The following is a 17,111-nucleotide window of genomic DNA, read 5'->3' on the forward strand; positions in this document are numbered from 1 at the left end:
TTCGAAGAAGGTGAACTACCGTGCCGCCACCTATTTAGTCTTCTTTTCCGAAGCCGTTGATTCTGAGCGGTGGAGGTTTCTTTTTCCGGTGTGTCAAAATGGTAAGATGGAGTAGATATTCTGCAGCGTTGGAATAATCCTAAGTGATCTGTTGCTTGGCTATTAATTAGTCCAGCCGCAGTAAGTGATTACGTAGAAAAGGTTTTAATGAAAATGGATTTTGTGCACAGGGTATCGACATCAACCACAAAAATGACCGAAAAGTTCGGCGAACTGAGCCCAGGTCCCAGGACGTGTATCTCAGGCTCCTCGTCAAGGTATTTCGACATCAACATGTCTTAAGTACTTGAAATTCAAAATTTAAACTTCTGCTTGATCCTCGCAACATGAGAGTTTGAATTCACCAAGGTTTTGCAATATTTGTTCAACTCGTCTATCCAGACTTTGAGGTTACGTGACAAACATTCACACATTAAACTTCCAACTGTTTATACGTCTTGTTTGGAACACGTGTTCACATCACGTAGCACAAAAATATAAACATCTTTGAATCCTTAATTTGGATTTCAATTTCTATTCAGTTTTATTTTGTTAAGCTCATGTGACTTTCTTAAACTGCAAAATTCTTGAGAATCTAAACTCCAGTATCATTCAATATTGTTCACTTATGTTTGAATAGTTGTCATTGTTAAGGCTTGAAGTTATTACAAAATTATCAATTGTTGAGAATTACTAAGTGAAATTATTGATTTTGAATTGATTCTTGATTCTGTATTTTTTGTGACATGCGAACTGCACTCTGTGTCAGCTTTTTGTGAGCTGGTTCAATTTGAATGTTCGTAGATACAATTAGGTCGACTTTCCTATTCAGGCTTCTGGCTCAACAGTGTCAGCAGTTCCTTATAATTGTCGATACAAATTACTGTTGTATTACTGCATTATTGTTTTCATCTGAAGTCTAAGACTATCTCTATTTAAAGTTTTTCTGTTCATAGTTGTACCGCTTCCTTGCTAGGCGTACCAACTCCAAATTCAACAAGATCATTTTAAAGCGTCTTTTCATGAGTAAGATCAACCGCCCACCAATTTCTTTGGCCCGTATCGTCAGGTTCATGAAAAAAGAAGGACGTGCCAACCGCATCGCTGTTGTAGTTGGAACGATCACAGATGATGCCAGGATCTTTGAGGTCCCCAAGCTCACGGTAAATTCATTCTGCCTGTTTTTTTTTCAATCAAAGTTCATTACTACATTACTCTACTTAATGCAGATGATTCTTTGTGTTACCTAATCAGGTTTGTGCTCTGCGTGTAACTGAAAAAGCACGAGGTCGCATTCTAAAGGCTGGAGGTGAGCTAATAACCTTTGACCAACTGGCGCTCCGTGCCCCAACAGGAAAGAGGACTGTACTGATGCAGGGTCGTCGTAATGCTAGAGAAGCAGTGAAACACTTTGGGCCAGCACCTGGAGTGCCACATTCTCACACTAAGCCACTGGTCCGTTCAAAGGGACGTAAGTTCGAACGTGCCAGAGGACGCAGGCGTAGCTGTGGTTACAAGAAGTAGATCAACACCTAGCTTCTTTTTCGTCATCGCCATTTTTATTTCGCTACCAGTACGACTTCTCCAGGAAATATTCTATATTGTATTGATCTAACCTTGTAGATTGTTTATTATCACATTATATACAGTGTACAAGAAAATAGTACGAAATAAATGTCGGTGTTTACAACTAAGTAAGACTAAAAATTATTTGTTGTTGGTTTTCTCATGAAAATTTCTAACTTCTGTTTACCACAAACGAATGCTTTGAGCCCATCATATTTGGAATTACATAACTTGAACTGTCTACGGTACCGCCAATACTAACTAGTGTGAATGAAAATTCAGCTAATTCTCACAAGTACAATTCTACAACTGATTTCGGATCCTCATCAGATCCTGTAAGGCCTGATGAATAGTGGCAGAATTTTTTTATGAATTCAGCGTCTAGAAGGTCCGTGTTCAAAGATGCCGTCGTCTCTGAATTCTGGAACTTCTTCTACAGTATCGAGATGCAGTAGTCTAACAGTGCTGGGAGAAAGTGCCTCCATGATCAACCTGAACTTGCGTTTCAGGAGTTCATTTTCAACAGTTAAATCTTCCTTCTGTTGTTTTATGTGGTCCACAATTGTGCTTAGGGTCTCAATGCGATCCAAATTTTTCAGCTTGTCTGTTTGACATTGCACAATCAGATCAACTAAATAGTCAAGTTCCATTCTTAGGTTCTCTGATACGACTTTGAGCGACCTTCCAGTATCCTCGGCATTTTCCACTAACTCTACTGGATTTGCAAAGCTCGGATTTAGATTTGCCAATAAGAACAAGAGGCAAAGAACATTAGCACTGAATTCGAGCATATCGATTGCTTATTATGGATGAAATTTCTGTTACAGCACTCCACTAATGTTCGTTAATAATGCAGTAAATGATGGAAATTTTATATCAGATTTTTAAAATAAAATTGTTTGAGAATATCTCAGATCGATTCTTCCAACTTTTTTCACCAACTTTGGGACGTTATTGAGAAGACACCCGATTGGAATGGCTGTCTACTTATCAGGTTTTGTTCTTTTATACAGACTGACCATTTTCAAATTATATTTCAAACATTTCCTGAATCGTTTCTGAGTATTCAAACATCTTGATGACTTACCTAATTGTTCAAGTCGCCCGAAGATATTTTGCTATAGTTTTTTTCCGCGTGGTCGTCATCGAAGTTTATAGAAAATCGTAGCTCTGGTATATTAAAATAAACCAGGTAATAGATTTTTAGAATCTAATTCTTCTTTTATTTTTCATTCTTGTGACTATTCAAATATTTACAATATGTAAAGCAAATTCAAAACTGCTGAATTAAAAATCCGCATTCAGAATTTAAAACTACGAATATACGTTACCAATAATCAGATCGATCATCGCCCAATGTGATTACAGTGCGGTAGCGACCTTTTCAAGAAAAAAAACGAGCAAACATTAGATAAGTTTCTGAATAACTTCTTTCTTTCATAATAATTCTTTAATTTCATAATTACGAGAAGCTCGAATTCGATTCGGATTTCGTACCATTTAATGTTAAGGTAAAAATAAATTCGAGTCAGGCACAGATTCATTTTATGGTCAACGTTTGAAAACAGAGAAAATCGAGATTGAAGACTAACCGGTTCTCCTGTTCCCGCCGCGTTCCCATTTTGTCCCTCAGGATTCTCTTCAGTTTCAAGATTTTCTTCATCATCAGATGGGACTTCTTCTACAAGTCCAGGAGCCGGAAAATAAACGGCAGCTTCATCGATCGCTTTTTCAGGACTTTCGCTAACGTGATAAGGTCCGATCCCAGCAAAAGCCAAAAAGGATTCGCTGTCGATTTTTCTCACGACGCAGACGAAGATTTCGTACCTAAATTATTGATTACGTTGACAAAAAATGCCCAAACAGAAGAGAAAAGGTTTTTGGGATAAAGATACTAACGAATATGATACAGCCGATTTTTCATATGACAAAATCAAAACTCACCCCGTCCTTTCTTCTGCCTTTTCCTCAAACTCTTCTATCGATGTAGCGATACGTTTGGCTTCCGGTGGTTTGTCACGTTCAAATACGCCGAAATTCATCAAATCCGATTTATAATTACTCACAATTATTTTTATATCATTCTTCTTCGTGCTATCATATTTAAACACGATTATCGGTACTCTCGACGTCTCGTGCTCAAACTGTAACGTAACATATGAATAAAAATGAAGAATTAAGAATTTTTGATCCCGGAAGCTCCGGGTGAAAAAGAAACGAGAAAAAGTGTAACGTATGAAAATTAAGAGATCAGAGTTCGGGATACTTTAATCTTTTTAGTTGTTGCATTTTTACTTTAAATTTTTGAAAATTAATTCACCGGATAATTTTTTTCGACATAGTTTCGAAATATTATTTGGAAAACTGTAGCCTTGTTTCGGGGATTGGGAGCTGCCCAAACGACAGGATAAATATCATCCTTGGAATTTGGAGTAAAAGCCGGTTTATGACGTTCTGCATAACTGTGAAACGAAAAGAACACAGTGGAGACCATTTCTTCGAGAAATTAAAATGTTATACTTCATCGTCTTACCATCCTTCTATTGGGGGTTGACCAGGTTTTGGCAAGGACGGTTCTCCAAATAAAATATTGAGCAAATATTTTTCAACATCCATTTCTAATTTTTTTTCACTGATTTTAAGACGCATGCACATACATTTTCCGTCTAGCAAAAGTTTTGTCGAATTTTCCGTCATTTCGTAATCAGACTGGAAATTTTCACAAGAGTTAAAGCGGTTTGAATATGTGTAATAGATTTGAAGATAACTAACTTCATAATTTTTACAATAGAGCTCAGTTAATTATATTGTTTATGATTTCTATTATATTTTTAGGCTCCTGAGATGCAAATACTGCGATTTCGATAAGATTGATATAATTGTTATGTTGTTATTTGAACAACCTCTTTGAGCATATCGTTGACAATAGTTTCGTCCAATTGCTTTCTAAATTCTTCAGCAATTTTGTAATTATCTGGTAAAAGTTCTTCGATGAGTTCCATGTACGGCGGACTGGATTTCTTATCTCTCCTGTGAAATTCCTCGTCCTTAAATACCCACGGGTATAAAATAAGGCAGGTTTCCTTGGCCAAGGAACTCGTGAAGTGATTCATTTCCGCTTCGTACTTTGCCTTTATCTCCGCTTCTGCGGATACATAAAAACCAAATATTAAAAAATTAGGTCTTCTACTTATTTTGGACTGGATTAATATTTCTCTTTCTTTATTATCCGAATCAGTTGTTTAATATTTTCAACTTTTCCACGACCTTCTTGTGCTTTTTTTGCAGCTTCTTTAGCCAGTCTAGTTTCTTCGAGAATTCTCAGTCTCTTTTCTTCCTCTGGACTTCGTTCGGTTACCTCCATCAAAAAACTGTGGAAGTTGAGGAAAGCTTCTTTTTTTTGTTATTAATTTGTTTTCTAAAGGTCAAAATTATAATAATCGTTTGTTACGAACTTGGGCTGCTCTCCGGTCTGAAGTCTTTGAAGTTCTTCATTCAGGACTCTATGGAGTTCGGGGCAATCGGCTCCAAAAAGTAAATTAATCATCTTGCCATCCTGAAGAGAAAAGTGATGAATGAATAACGACAAAAAAAAAAAAATAATTCCCTCTGATTTTGAGGTGGGAAAGATTCGTTGACCATTATCATTTTTTTGTCATATTACATTTACTCGAACAGATTAGACGTACGTGAAGAAACATCCAAGTGGGTTCACTTTTTCCCCTGAATCGTTCGAGGTCTTTGATATCGTCACTTTTTGCCTGAAACAGAACGATTTTACAGGGGAAAAGCTCTTCGATCTTATTTCTCTTTCGTTTAGATATTTGTTACACTTTTTTCTACTGTTTAATTACAATAGCGTAACTCAGCAAGTCCCCTCCAGTTTCCATTTTTACTTTTTTCAAAAGACTAATCATCCCCGCGCACGGTCCACTCCATCCCGAATACACATCAACCACTGTATGTGAAAAAAGACGAACTCCATGAGCCTATAACTTGTGAGACGAAATATTTTTGATCCATTCGAAGATTTTTCTTTTTTAAATCTCACCGACTAGTCCCTTCCTTTCCAAAATCTTCTTCCATTCGTCGTCGGTGTTGACTTCCGTTTGGAGTGCAGCCGGCGTACTTTTTTTTGCCATTCGACGCGCGGCGCTGATCCCACCCTTGAAATATAAAAGAATTGAAAAATTCAGACGCCGCACTTTCATCAATTATCATACCTATTAGGCACATATTGACTTTTCTGATATAACTTATGTGTTAACTATATTCCAGGTTCGAAATTCACCCTTTTTTTGCCGAGCATGATTGATCTGCACGTTCTGTACTTGAAATTGTTTCTGGAAATTCAACGTGATGTGAAAAAGCAAAGAACAGCCAGCAGAATCAAAGCGAAAGAATATCAAATAGTCCAAGATTCTCTTGCATCAAAACGAACGAGTTCAGATAACTCGGAATACATTTCAAATGATCGCGGGGATTAATATCCGCATCGGGCAATAGTCGAGGATAAACTGCACGTTTGTTTTAACTAAAAACTAAGTTTTGCAGGCACGGTGGTGGGTATCGGTATTATCTATAATATTTTAACGGTATGTATATCCCAAGGAATATAATTCGCATGACGTAGACGGGGACATCGCGACATAATCTGAGAACACGCGAAGTCAAGAAGCATTAGCAAAGTTTGCTGCAGCTTTACCAATACCATTGTGAATAATAATTATAAGTATAGTAGACAGCACATATAATAAGAGTCCGATTTTGTAGCCATATAATAGGGCATTCCATGTCAACTCGACCAGATTCTGCAGACCTTACCTCTGTAGAGTTTTCGAAAAATTTCCCCCCAAAATTTCTAAGGCTTCAAATTAAATGATGAAAGTTCAATATATCTATGATGAAACTTTTCAGAATCCTGAGAGAGATCTCTATTTTTTTCACACAGGTAAAAAATAATATATTTCATGATCTTCAGCGAAATTAGAAAACTATGTTAATTAGATTGATTGAATGAGATAACTACTTGGCTTCAAGTTTCTTTTCTTATCTTCTTACTGAATAGCCTGAATTAGGTTCAGAATTCTCAGCAAAAATAGAATGAAGAAAAAAAAATAAAAGGGAGGTAGAAATCTGGCCGAGTTGACATGCAATGCCCCATACACTAATTAGCTGCTGCAGAGATAAAAGGGTATGTTCATAACGAATGGCATCGCGTATACCACGAAGCGGTCGAGGGGGGATTGCAGATTATAAATGATAACCCTTAGTTGCGAATAATGGGGAGAAATATAATTGACGGCAACGAATAAAACGATAAATCAAAATATTCAAGGGTTACATCGAAATTCAACCTAGGGAAAAAAAATAATTATACTCTCAATTAACAAAACAAAGAAATTACAGGCATTATACAGATTTACAATTAGTTTGCCTTTCCTTAGTTCAATACAATTGGCCCGTTTTTTCTCTATCCTACCTTGAATAGACAAAAATGAACATGAGGCGAATTTCCTAAATTGTGTTCATCATTATATAATTGGTTTCCAAAGAATTTCTACTTCATTCTATTCGTCTATTCTGCTTCGGCATTACACGATTATGTGGCAAAAGTATTTTATTATCTCTTTATCGAGATCGCAACGAGCGCGCAGTACAAAAATCTGCACTGCAGAGGTATGCGAGGGCGGCGTTTAATTCACAATTAGTAGAAGGAAAGAGGAAATAGAGAAACCTGAAAACATAAAAAGCGTAACTTTACTGGTAGTTCACTAACTCATAGTATTAGGTTGACAAAAAAGTTAATTCGATGGGAAAGATGCCATTATGTCATCTCATATGTGTATACATTTCATACACGATCTATTATATTTCCTATCACGTGATACTCAATTTTATTGAACTTTCACTGTATTAATACGCATCAAGGAATATCGATCTATTTATTAGGAATTCAACCAGAATCGTTGTCTCGGTTTTTTTTCAAATAAAAAATTTTCCTCCTCACTCGTTTCAGCTCAAAGGATTTTTACTGCAGGTGTAAAATTCGCAAGAACATTACGCCTAATTGTAAGTCAGAATAAAAAATACAAGATGAGAAAACGTTCGATTGAACTTTGCTCGGAAGAAAACATCGAAAGGTCATATTATTAATTTGATTCCATCTATATGCAAAGACTTTTCCATTATTACCGATCTTATGTTATAAAATTTGTAGATACATAATTTCGCCATCAGACTATATAATAGGTACTCGTAAAACGTCTGCAGCTCCCGCCTCCTGAATCAAAATAGAATTATGGGACGATTAAACGATTTTCTAAATGTAACCTATATTTAATTAAATTAATCTGTAATCAACAAGGTTCTTGACGTCATTTCGATAATAATAATAACAATAATAATAATAATGAGGTAATGGGACACGAGTCTGCTTTTTTCACTCAATAGTTCTGTTCTGTAATTTATATGTAATCCAAAGGCTTTTTCTTCTAAAATGTTCAGAAAAAATGCACGCACAATAACTGTAAGATAATTGATAACAGACTTAGTTTCGTGTAATGAATTTTCAAGCTTTTTATTCTCTTTATCCGAACACCCACCAATATATCCATAATACCCAGATGATGATATAATCTTCAATGTAACTATATTTTATCACGAGAATTATGCGTGTCGATGGAAAGAGATGCAGGTTGCAATTTTCGGAAGTTTGATAAAATTGTAAGTTGTGTATTTTGGATCTTATTAAATATTGAATGGTAATTCTTATAGTCTTTACGACGGCACTACCATGTATCAACTATTCTCGGCGTTCGAAACTCACTTGTCGAATAAATGTGGGAAGTTATATACACACATGTGAACTGGGAGTATATAAATATAAAAATGTATATACATAGATTACGACTATGTATATTACACGCGGAATATAAGGTGTTATCCGTCAGGGTCGTAACTAAAAGTCTCGCGACCTCCTGGTGATCGGTAGTAAGGGATGAAAAATATTGTCAGGTTCGAAACTTGAAAGATTATTTTTTGTATTTTTAGCATCCATATACATCATGAATATCACTATACGGAAAACGCATGAATTCGAAAAAAAATTATTCGATTGGTCAACGCTAAAACGTCATCCCTAAATCTCATGAATTATTTTCGACGACACCCTATGAACTGCACATGTATAGATATACATCATCGTATCTATAAGAAAGATATTTTTTGAACTCATAGATCGTATTATGATTTATGGGCCATGCGTGAAAAGCTCGATGAAATATTATACATTTCAGCATGCATGAAAGAATCACGCACCTGAAACTGACGAAATAGACGCTGCGCGCGAATTTATGTACAATATACCTAGTCAATATAGCGAAATAAAATCTTCGGTTAAAACAAACTGGAAGGCAAACACCTCATATTTATTATAACTATAAGACTTTGCCCTTGACCCAGCTAAAAAAGCCAAAAGAATTTTTCGAGCAGAAATTTTTATTGTATGGTATGACAATATAAAGTTATTTATTGTTCTCACAGCTCTTCTGGGGGTTTTGCCATAATAGAATCGCAATAATTGGATTTTGTAGTAAAATCGATCAATATCAACTTTCATTGTTGTACTAAAATTGTAATTTAGCAAGCAATTTCAACAATGGTGCTGTGATAAGTATAACCTGCTGTTTGTGAACTTTAGTTTGCAACCATTTTAAATATAATTTCTTTTCTGATGATCAACATTTATTTCTTCACGGATATCAAACTGATCGATTACCAAATGTTATTCTAATTTCATTAGCAAATTCAAGTCAAGTAAGGAAATACCATTCGCGGTTTGTAACTGTGAAAAACAAGTACATTAGATCTTATAATTCCGGATTTGTAGACCAGCAAAATACAGAGATAAAGCTACGAAATTCAGTTCCGAACGGAATGCTATTTTTTTTTCTCCGTAAAAATCTTTTTCCATAGACAAGTGTGTATGCTTTACTCAATAACTACTTGTAATTATACAGTATGAAAATTGAGAAATTAAAAAAGATACACAGCTTATTTAATTATGTGTAGCGATGTAAAGTTATTCTTATAGATATACTGTAATTATCACAACTTACGAAATATTATCTTGAGCTTTTATTCCTTGATGGCAAGGATCGTCTTTATAAAGAAACTATGAGTAACAATTACGTAACAAAATAAATAACACAATTAGCGTATATAAACTTACAAAAGCCGGAATGCAATATCCTGAGTAAAAACTTACTTAGCTATTTACTCGTTGCCCTTGGAAACGTTTCTATGATTCGGGGGTGAATTTATTACATATCCATATCTACGACAAGTGATCGAAAATGATTGAAATTATATTTCTACATCCTCTCGAACACACGACATCAAACGTTTTTCAATCTCTCATATTATTTTATTCTAAAAAATCATTCAACGATTCTATTATATTCATTCAATGTTCGAATTTGATTATTCTAAATATTCCGATACACCACTTCTTGATAACTTTGGATACAATAATCCGGTGTCGTTGCCTATTGTTTTATAGGAAACCTCACGAATAATCAGGTATCAACAATTGATGTTTAACGTCGTTCAACCTTGATCAACCATTATGCATGAAAATTAGAGGAATTATGTGTGGATAAAATTTAATAGTAAGTAATTGTCATTTGCTGGTGTTATTAGTGGATTATTGAATTTATAATGTCAGTTCTTTCTGAAATAGTATGATCATACCATATCATATTGTATACCGGCGATCAATCCTGAATTTCAGTCAGACTAATAGCCAGGTGATAGACGAAGTCAATCGATTAGAAATGATTTGTTGTTGCGTTCATCGCATGGGTTATTATAATTTTAATAGATTCAGGTTTCTCCATTCCCCTAATCGAATCCATTTCCATTTTTCTACTTTTGATGCTTTTCTGGAAAAGGCGCGAAAATCATATTATACTGCGTGCGATATTTCGACCGCTGGAATTTATATCGATAATCGTTTCTAGTTGTCTTTTTTTAACATCAATCAGAACCCCTTGCACCGCTTGCACGTGTGCAAAGACAAACAATTAGAAAGCGAAAGTACAAATCGTATAAACTTTCCTATATTATTCATCAATAAGTTATGGTCTTGCATATGGAAAAATTATGGAGTCAATGAAAATATATATTTGAATAATTCTGCAAGTCTGTCGTGGGTTTTATTTTTTGTACACAGAATAGGCTGACGTAACCTGAAACTTCTCTATGATGGTGAGTTTGGAGTGCTTTTAAAATAGCTGTCTGTCTTGTCCGACAAGTTTAGATTTGCGAATCTGTAAGACTTGATTCGTTGGTCTTGTACTCTTGTTTCTTGTGACAGCTAAGTTTTGTTTCTTTCATCTTCTGCAATAATCTTTACAGCACAATTGCTCTGAATTAATAAACCACCGTGTCTGTATCTCAAGTGGACACATATGAACATATTTGCAAATGCCAAAACACTTGAGTGTCAGTCAAAGACATTTTCTTGTTATCGGCAGTCATTAACAATGGGTGGTAACCAAGTGACGAGAGAAGCAATGGTTTGGTTGAGTTTTGGAGATACGTCGCTTTAGCAAACCAGAAATTGAAACATTCCCCTAACATTCAGACCCTAATGCTTGTCATTTTGTGGCTTACAGTTATTGCAATAATAAAATATCAAAGTTCATAGTAGGGTTTAAAGAAACTAAAACTCTACCTGCAAGCAGACAACATCCGCCTCAAATATTGAGACCTTAATATGTTTTCATACAGAATTATTAAATTAACATCTTGCTCATATTTATCCGCAGATTTCACAGGTAATACCTTTGCTTTTTCTTGTATATTTTGGTCTTTAGTTCACTTCCTTGATCGATTATATCCTTCCCTCCCGCTTTATAGACTTTTCTTTCAAACTCCAGGAGCTAGATGCTGTGGCGTGTAAGGTACCTGAGTATTGTGCACAGAAATTATGAAGACACCGACGGTAAGACAGCTACAAAGAATTGAAAAGAAAAGAAAAAAGATGGCTGCCCTTCTTGAGATTACCAAGCTCAATGACAAAGACAGAGAAGCCAAAGCTCTTGCCTTGAAACAGGCTGTAAGTTAAATCTTACTAAGTTTTCATTTGCCTCTATAGCTACGATTATTTGACAGTAAAAAAATGCAGCAGGTAGAGGAGTTGAAGATGAATGTGTCAAATGATCAATCTGGCAGTAACAGTGATTCAAGTAGCAAAAGTCCAAGCCGAAAAAGACCATGTATAAGAACCATAGAGGACAATGCCCTTGAGCAAATAGATTCCAAGCCTTTAACGAATGAAAATGAGGGAAGCGAGGAGCAAAATTCAGTAACCAACAAAAAGCCCAGGTCTTTATGATCTCTGTTATTTTCCAAATGTCCTGGTTTATTTTATTGTTCAACCTCAATTTATATCTCAACAGACTTAGTGGCGAGGAATACCTCAAACTGAAGCAGGAGCTAAGAGAGCGAAAGCAGAGGTTGATGTCAATCCCTAGATTTCGTTTGAAAAACGTTGGAGAAAATGCCAGCATTGATAATATCAAAGGTGACGATAGGATTCCAATTTTTCTCAGCGATGTTCAACATTTATTAATGTATTCCCTCCTTGGACATCACTCTCCGTATCTACCAGCAAGGTGGTGTTCACTGGAAAAGTACAATAAGGTGATCCCCGGAATCATTTGTCAGTATCTACAATTACAAAGTAACAATGATCTAAATCCACGAATATTTTGCATCGCAGGTATCGCATACATCTGTCCTTGTTGTGGAAGGCTTATCATTGTTCCATTTTATGGCTTATGAATCAATGTTTTCTAATATTACGACCCACATGTCGAATCGACTGGAAGTTGTTACTCCGGCAGCCTATGGCGGGTCAGTTGTCGAAGAACTCGCTGCTGTCCCACTCACAGGAACCCAAAGTCAGCGGCTAATTCGAAGTTAGTTATCAAATCAATATGGCTGTTTATTGAAACCTCAAAACTTATTATAAGTTAATTGAACAAATTTCAAATCTCGGTAAACGCCAGTAAATTGGCTTGTTACAGAGTTTGGATCTCTGGAGGCAGCGTTGCAAAGTACTGGAGATCTTGTTAAGCTTTTAAGGACAGTATTTCCGATGCGCCCAGGACAGACTTCAGCTGATGAGAAGTCCTCTTCAGGTGCCAAAATTCACGAGGAATTACCTATCACTGATAAGTTCCCAAGAACACAGCTTTTGCTGTCCCCATGGCAACTCGTTGAAGAGAACTATCCTTTGCCGCTCAAAGGCGAACTGGCGAAAAAGTAAGTATTGAAATCCCACTAAGCGCACACCAATCCAATTATAGCAAAGTAAATTTAGAAATTTTGTTTCCTTCTAAAGGTACAAGGAATACATTTTGACAAAGGACACGTACCTAGAGGCTACGCCACGATCTCCTATGTTTGGCTTGGATTGTGAAATGTGCAGGACAACGACTGGCCTTCTTGAACTCACCAGGATATCCGTAGTCGACGAAAGGATGAACGTATGTTCAGAAACAAAAATCTGTCAACCGTTACGTTAATCGTTCTTGCGTAAATGATCATCCTCAACGATTGGATTTCAGATTATCTATGAGACACTTGTAAAGCCGGACAACAGGATCACAGATTATCTGACCAGATATAGTGGGATCACTCGAGAGTTGTTAGAAGGGGTTACCACGACTTTATTCGATGTTCAGCAAGCCTTGATGAAAATACTGCCACCAGACGCTATTTTAATTGGTCACAGTTTGAATTCTGATTTACACTCGCTCAAGATGATGCATCCTTACATCATCGACACTTCTGTGATATATAATATCACCGGTGACAGGTAAATTTAATAATACTAGATTTCACGTTCATCAAACTCGCAGCGTTTATGAAGTCTGAAAATGAATATTGAATCGCCTTTTATTAAAAACAGGTATAGAAAAACGAAGCTGCAAACATTAGCAAGAGAATTCTTGAACGAGCGAATTCAAGAAGGTCGACGTGGTCACTGCCCCGCAGAGGATTCAAGAGCGTCATTAAAATTGGCTCAGTTAAAGCTTGCAAACAGTGTTGATTTTGGTGATTCAGTGTTGACGGGTCAGAGGGATATGGAGATTTTGAAGATGGGGGCAGAGAAGAGGAAGTCATTGAAAACAGTGGACACGTTCGAGCTTAGGAATTATGCTACATCCATTTTCAACCACGTTACCAAAGACAAAAAGTCAGCCGCCATCATTGGTACCGAAGAAGTGATGAATGAGTACTCGAGATATCTAAAAAATTCATCGCTCAGCATCATGGATGACAAGAATTTCGAAGCTAGTGATCAAGTGCGGCTTGTAGTTGCTGAGAACAATAAAAACGCGGTGAAGAGGGCATCCAATGTTTTAATGGAGCACGCGTTTACTCTTTGCCACGTTCGTATATCAGAGGAACAGCTAATGGACGAAAATATTGAAAAAACTTTTAAGGCAGTGAATAAGTGGGTTCGTAAAATATGGCAACATACAGCGCTTCATGGTTTAGGCTGTGTCGTATTCAGCGGTCAAAACAATGCTGCTAACGGCGCCTGTTTCCTCGACTTGAAAACTGACATCACAGTTTTAACGCCATAATCGAAAATACTTGTTGAGTCTCAGCAGAAAAACAGAAAGAAAATATATAAAGGCAGTGGCATCATTTATATGCTGGCTGACCGTCCGCTATTGGGCGACATAATTTGAATATCGGAACTGAGAGTGAGATACCCTTATTTTGATATTCATATTTGCTAGCAATGTACAAACAAATGTGTTGTTAATAAACATTTTATATTCTGTTTATTTTCGTTTTAATTATGCAAGACTATTCTACTTGTATCAATCAACAGTAATCATGATCTAATCGATCTGTACACCGAATCCAGACTACCAAACTCAACCCGATTCGCATCATTCGTTACTTCGATCCTGACATTTTGATTTCGTTTTTGCGTATAGCAATGTTATTTCTCTCAATCACGTACACATGTATTTATGATATCCGCGTAAATTATTGATAGCTACTCATCTACTCGTAGACAAAAATATTTCCGATCTTCGTCGCGATGAATAAGAAATGAAACCATGAATACGAAACTGTTTCTTCTACTAGTTTTCTAATCACTGTGAGACGCTTCGGTCACTTGAGATACGAATTTAAATAGGACGGTTGACGACGTATCTAATGAGTATTGCGTGTATAACGTAATTAGGAAGATAGAGTAAAGTTGTGAGTGGCTAGTGATTAAAATTTCCTCCAGGAGTTCTGATATTTCATTCACCTTACGTTTATTGTCACTGCACGCACAAACAAAGTGTACGGCTTTTTAAACTACTTAATTACGCTGTACGCTCCTGATCATTAAAGAAAATAATTGCATCTTAACTCACCGCAGGTGCAGTAAGGCTCAGAAATTACATGCCTATTTCACACGAATTTTTGTACTCTAGTGCAGATTAATCGCCATGCTCTTTGAATCCAATGAAAATTCAACAAATTCGAATGTTCCATTGTAGAACACGGTCGAGAGTTCAAATTCAAACTTTTTTCGCATTCGATTTGTTCCTCTGTTTTATTCGAAATTCAAATTGCACAATCGTCCTCAACCTCCATCGAGGTGGAAACTGACATCTTCCCGTCGCTATTCAAAGTCTTTTAATTAATTCGGCCTCCAATTGAAACAAAATTATTCTCGACTAGCTAATTACGTATCTGGCTATCGAAACAATGTGAAACTCTCACAGCGATTTTCTTGTGAATTCTCAACTTGCTGAGGAATCGAGAGTTTGAACAAGAAATCACCGGGAAGTCGGCGCATCCAAGAAAAAAGTGCATCCCATAGGGATACAGTTTCATTCGCATTTTCTGTCAACATTCTTTACACCGGCCATTTTTTTCTGTTCAACATATCGCATCCTAATTGTTTCTAGCATGACGGCAACGGTACATGGATAAGAGAAATGCATTTGAAACGTCTCGAATGTGAGAATATAACTTTTTTGTTTGTACAAATCTCGCCTCTTTCCTTTCAGATCTATCAACAATTTTGTAAGATTTAGGAAAACACCCCTTAGTTTGAAAAATCAACTATCTTCCAGCAGATGAATTTTATTCATATATTATAGGACATGTAACTAATTGAGATGTTCGCCTCAAACACATGGGCAAAATAATTGCTTGCATAGTAACTTTCTTTTGCCTTCATATCCTCCGCTGCCGCATCTTCATCATTATACACACATATTCGTGTTATATTATACACTATAGTAATGTAAAATATTGTGGATTATTTCACACGAATACCACACATGTATATAACATATTTATATACCTATGTATTCATAATAACATGAATATCGTACACAAGTGTGTGCCTCTCTTCGTTAATCATATACGAGTATATCCTTTGGTGTACATCGTTTAATTTGATTATCTTTATTTTTTTATTTTCCATCTTATTCCTACAGCTATTAAACATAGTATATATGTGTTGCCAGTTAAATATATTGTACGGTGTAGTTACTCCGCGGTGTGCATGCCGAGTTTTTGTCCTGGAGCATCCTGAAGATTAAGTTTGTAGTCGTGCACGGTATAGGAAGATTTGATTGTTGGTATTTAGAGAAAGTATCTTTATCTCGAACAACAACCGTTTTATAATTTATTGCATGCCAGGTACGATATAATGTATAAGGCGTTTCAGATTTTCGGTATATGGCTTCATGTTTTCATTCCGTTAGAGCGAAAGATTATTTAAGCATTTTTTTTTTTTGTTATTCTTCACGCACCATTATGTAATGTAGTATGTTTAAGATACCAATTGATACGAGCCTCCAAATTGTACACAAATAAAACAAGTTTTGACGCACACCCGATCACTCTTTTATACGTGAAAATTTAGTGTACGCGGGGAAAAAAACTATTTTTGTCAATAAAATAAATGCTCTTGTTTTCATAATGTTTACTTCTCGTGATGAATGAATGATAATAATATTCTTAGCTATTACTACTATTTCTGATTCAAGAATTGGAGTCGATTGAAAAATATTATCTTCGAATGAAGAATATTTGCGGCCACTAATTGTTAAATAGGATCAATTTATTCCACATAAATTTGTGAATCTTGGACGACCGGAAGTTCTTATCAACCAGAATCCTGGATGATCCTTCTTCGAGGTTTTTTTTTTTTCTCTAAAATTGCAAACAGTTTTACCTACTGATTGTGAGTTAAATGAATACACCACCTCATACACGAGAGAGCTTTCTCACGCGACTTCTTAAAAAGTTTTTAGCGATTTCACTCTGCAGGTTCATTTGCTTCTGCTTTGTTTCTATTCACGTACGTATTATAGACGTAGGTATAACGTGTAACGTACACACGTAAATTCATATGATGCATAATATGTGCAGCTATTCAATTATGCGCATGAATCTGCACT

General features: G+C 36.0%; 3 protein-coding genes across 12 annotated transcripts; 2 read left to right on the forward strand and 1 right to left on the reverse strand.

The window, feature by feature from the left end:
- Positions 1-30: 30 nt before the first annotated feature.
- Positions 31-1,733, forward strand: LOC105687760 (60S ribosomal protein L18). The gene is made up of 4 exons (XM_012403631.3): positions 31-101; positions 231-317; positions 996-1,202; positions 1,294-1,733. Exons 1-4 carry the CDS (start codon positions 99-101, stop codon positions 1,561-1,563), a joined length of 567 nt encoding a protein of 188 aa, XP_012259054.2. The 5' UTR covers positions 31-98; the 3' UTR covers positions 1,564-1,733.
- On the reverse strand, positions 1,646-11,595 carry LOC105687734 (thioredoxin-like protein 1). Of its 5 annotated transcripts, XM_048650188.1 has the most exons (13): positions 5,897-7,051; positions 5,657-5,771; positions 5,460-5,563; positions 5,295-5,366; positions 5,061-5,161; positions 4,873-4,976; positions 4,509-4,750; positions 4,139-4,314; positions 3,926-4,067; positions 3,550-3,749; positions 3,198-3,432; positions 2,937-2,985; positions 1,646-2,846 (listed from the first exon to the last, which is right to left on the reverse strand). In XM_048650188.1, exons 1-12 carry the CDS (start codon positions 5,912-5,914, stop codon positions 2,968-2,970), a joined length of 1,527 nt encoding a protein of 508 aa, XP_048506145.1. In that variant the 5' UTR covers positions 5,915-7,051; the 3' UTR covers positions 1,646-2,846; positions 2,937-2,967. The 5 variants fall into 5 exon arrangements, with proteins under 5 accessions (XP_048506145.1, XP_048506147.1, XP_048506146.1 ...); XM_048650190.1 differs by lacking the exon at positions 5,897-7,051 and adding an exon at positions 11,455-11,595 and having other exon boundaries at positions 1,646-2,985; XM_048650189.1 differs by lacking the exon at positions 5,897-7,051 and adding an exon at positions 8,211-8,437 and having other exon boundaries at positions 1,646-2,985.
- Positions 10,636-14,475, forward strand: LOC105687754 (RNA exonuclease 5). Of its 6 annotated transcripts, none has more exons than XM_020853388.2 (9): positions 10,636-11,447; positions 11,530-11,728; positions 11,798-11,997; positions 12,072-12,315; positions 12,395-12,593; positions 12,684-12,939; positions 13,019-13,163; positions 13,245-13,495; positions 13,589-14,475. In XM_020853388.2, the coding sequence occupies exons 2-9, from the start codon at positions 11,600-11,602 to the stop codon at positions 14,268-14,270; spliced, it is 2,106 nt and encodes a 701-aa protein (XP_020709047.2). In that variant the 5' UTR covers positions 10,636-11,447; positions 11,530-11,599; the 3' UTR covers positions 14,271-14,475. The 6 variants fall into 6 exon arrangements, with proteins under 6 accessions (XP_020709047.2, XP_048506125.1, XP_048506124.1 ...); XM_048650168.1 differs by having other exon boundaries at positions 11,550-11,728; XM_048650167.1 differs by having other exon boundaries at positions 10,636-10,875; positions 11,026-11,728.
- Positions 14,476-17,111: the final 2,636 nt, after the last annotated feature.

This window comes from Athalia rosae, chromosome 2, assembly GCF_917208135.1.
Source record: "Athalia rosae chromosome 2, iyAthRosa1.1, whole genome shotgun sequence".
NCBI classification, from domain to species: Eukaryota; Metazoa; Arthropoda; class Insecta; order Hymenoptera; family Athaliidae; genus Athalia; species Athalia rosae.

Bases quoted from the DNA above. Each gene is read 5' to 3' on its own strand.
- LOC105687760 (XM_012403631.3), top strand. The intron at 318-995 runs GTATTTCGACAT...TTCTGTTCATAG, and splicing joins ATCTCAGGCTCCTCGTCAAG to TTGTACCGCTTCCTTGCTAG. The intron at 1,203-1,293 runs GTAAATTCATTC...TTACCTAATCAG, and splicing joins TTGAGGTCCCCAAGCTCACG to GTTTGTGCTCTGCGTGTAAC.
- LOC105687734 (XM_048650188.1), bottom strand. The intron at 4,977-5,060 runs GTTCGTAACAAA...CAACTTCCACAG, and splicing joins CAGACCGGAGAGCAGCCCAA to TTTTTTGATGGAGGTAACCG. The intron at 3,750-3,925 runs GTGAATTAATTT...GTTACGTTACAG, and splicing joins ATGTCGAAAAAAATTATCCG to TTTGAGCACGAGACGTCGAG.
- LOC105687754 (XM_020853388.2), top strand. From the start codon at position 11,600: ATGAAGACACCGACGGTAAGACAGCTACAAAGAATTGAAAAGAAAAGA. The intron at 11,729-11,797 runs GTAAGTTAAATC...AAAAAAATGCAG, and splicing joins CTCTTGCCTTGAAACAGGCT to CAGGTAGAGGAGTTGAAGAT. The intron at 13,164-13,244 runs GTATGTTCAGAA...ATTGGATTTCAG, and splicing joins TAGTCGACGAAAGGATGAAC to ATTATCTATGAGACACTTGT.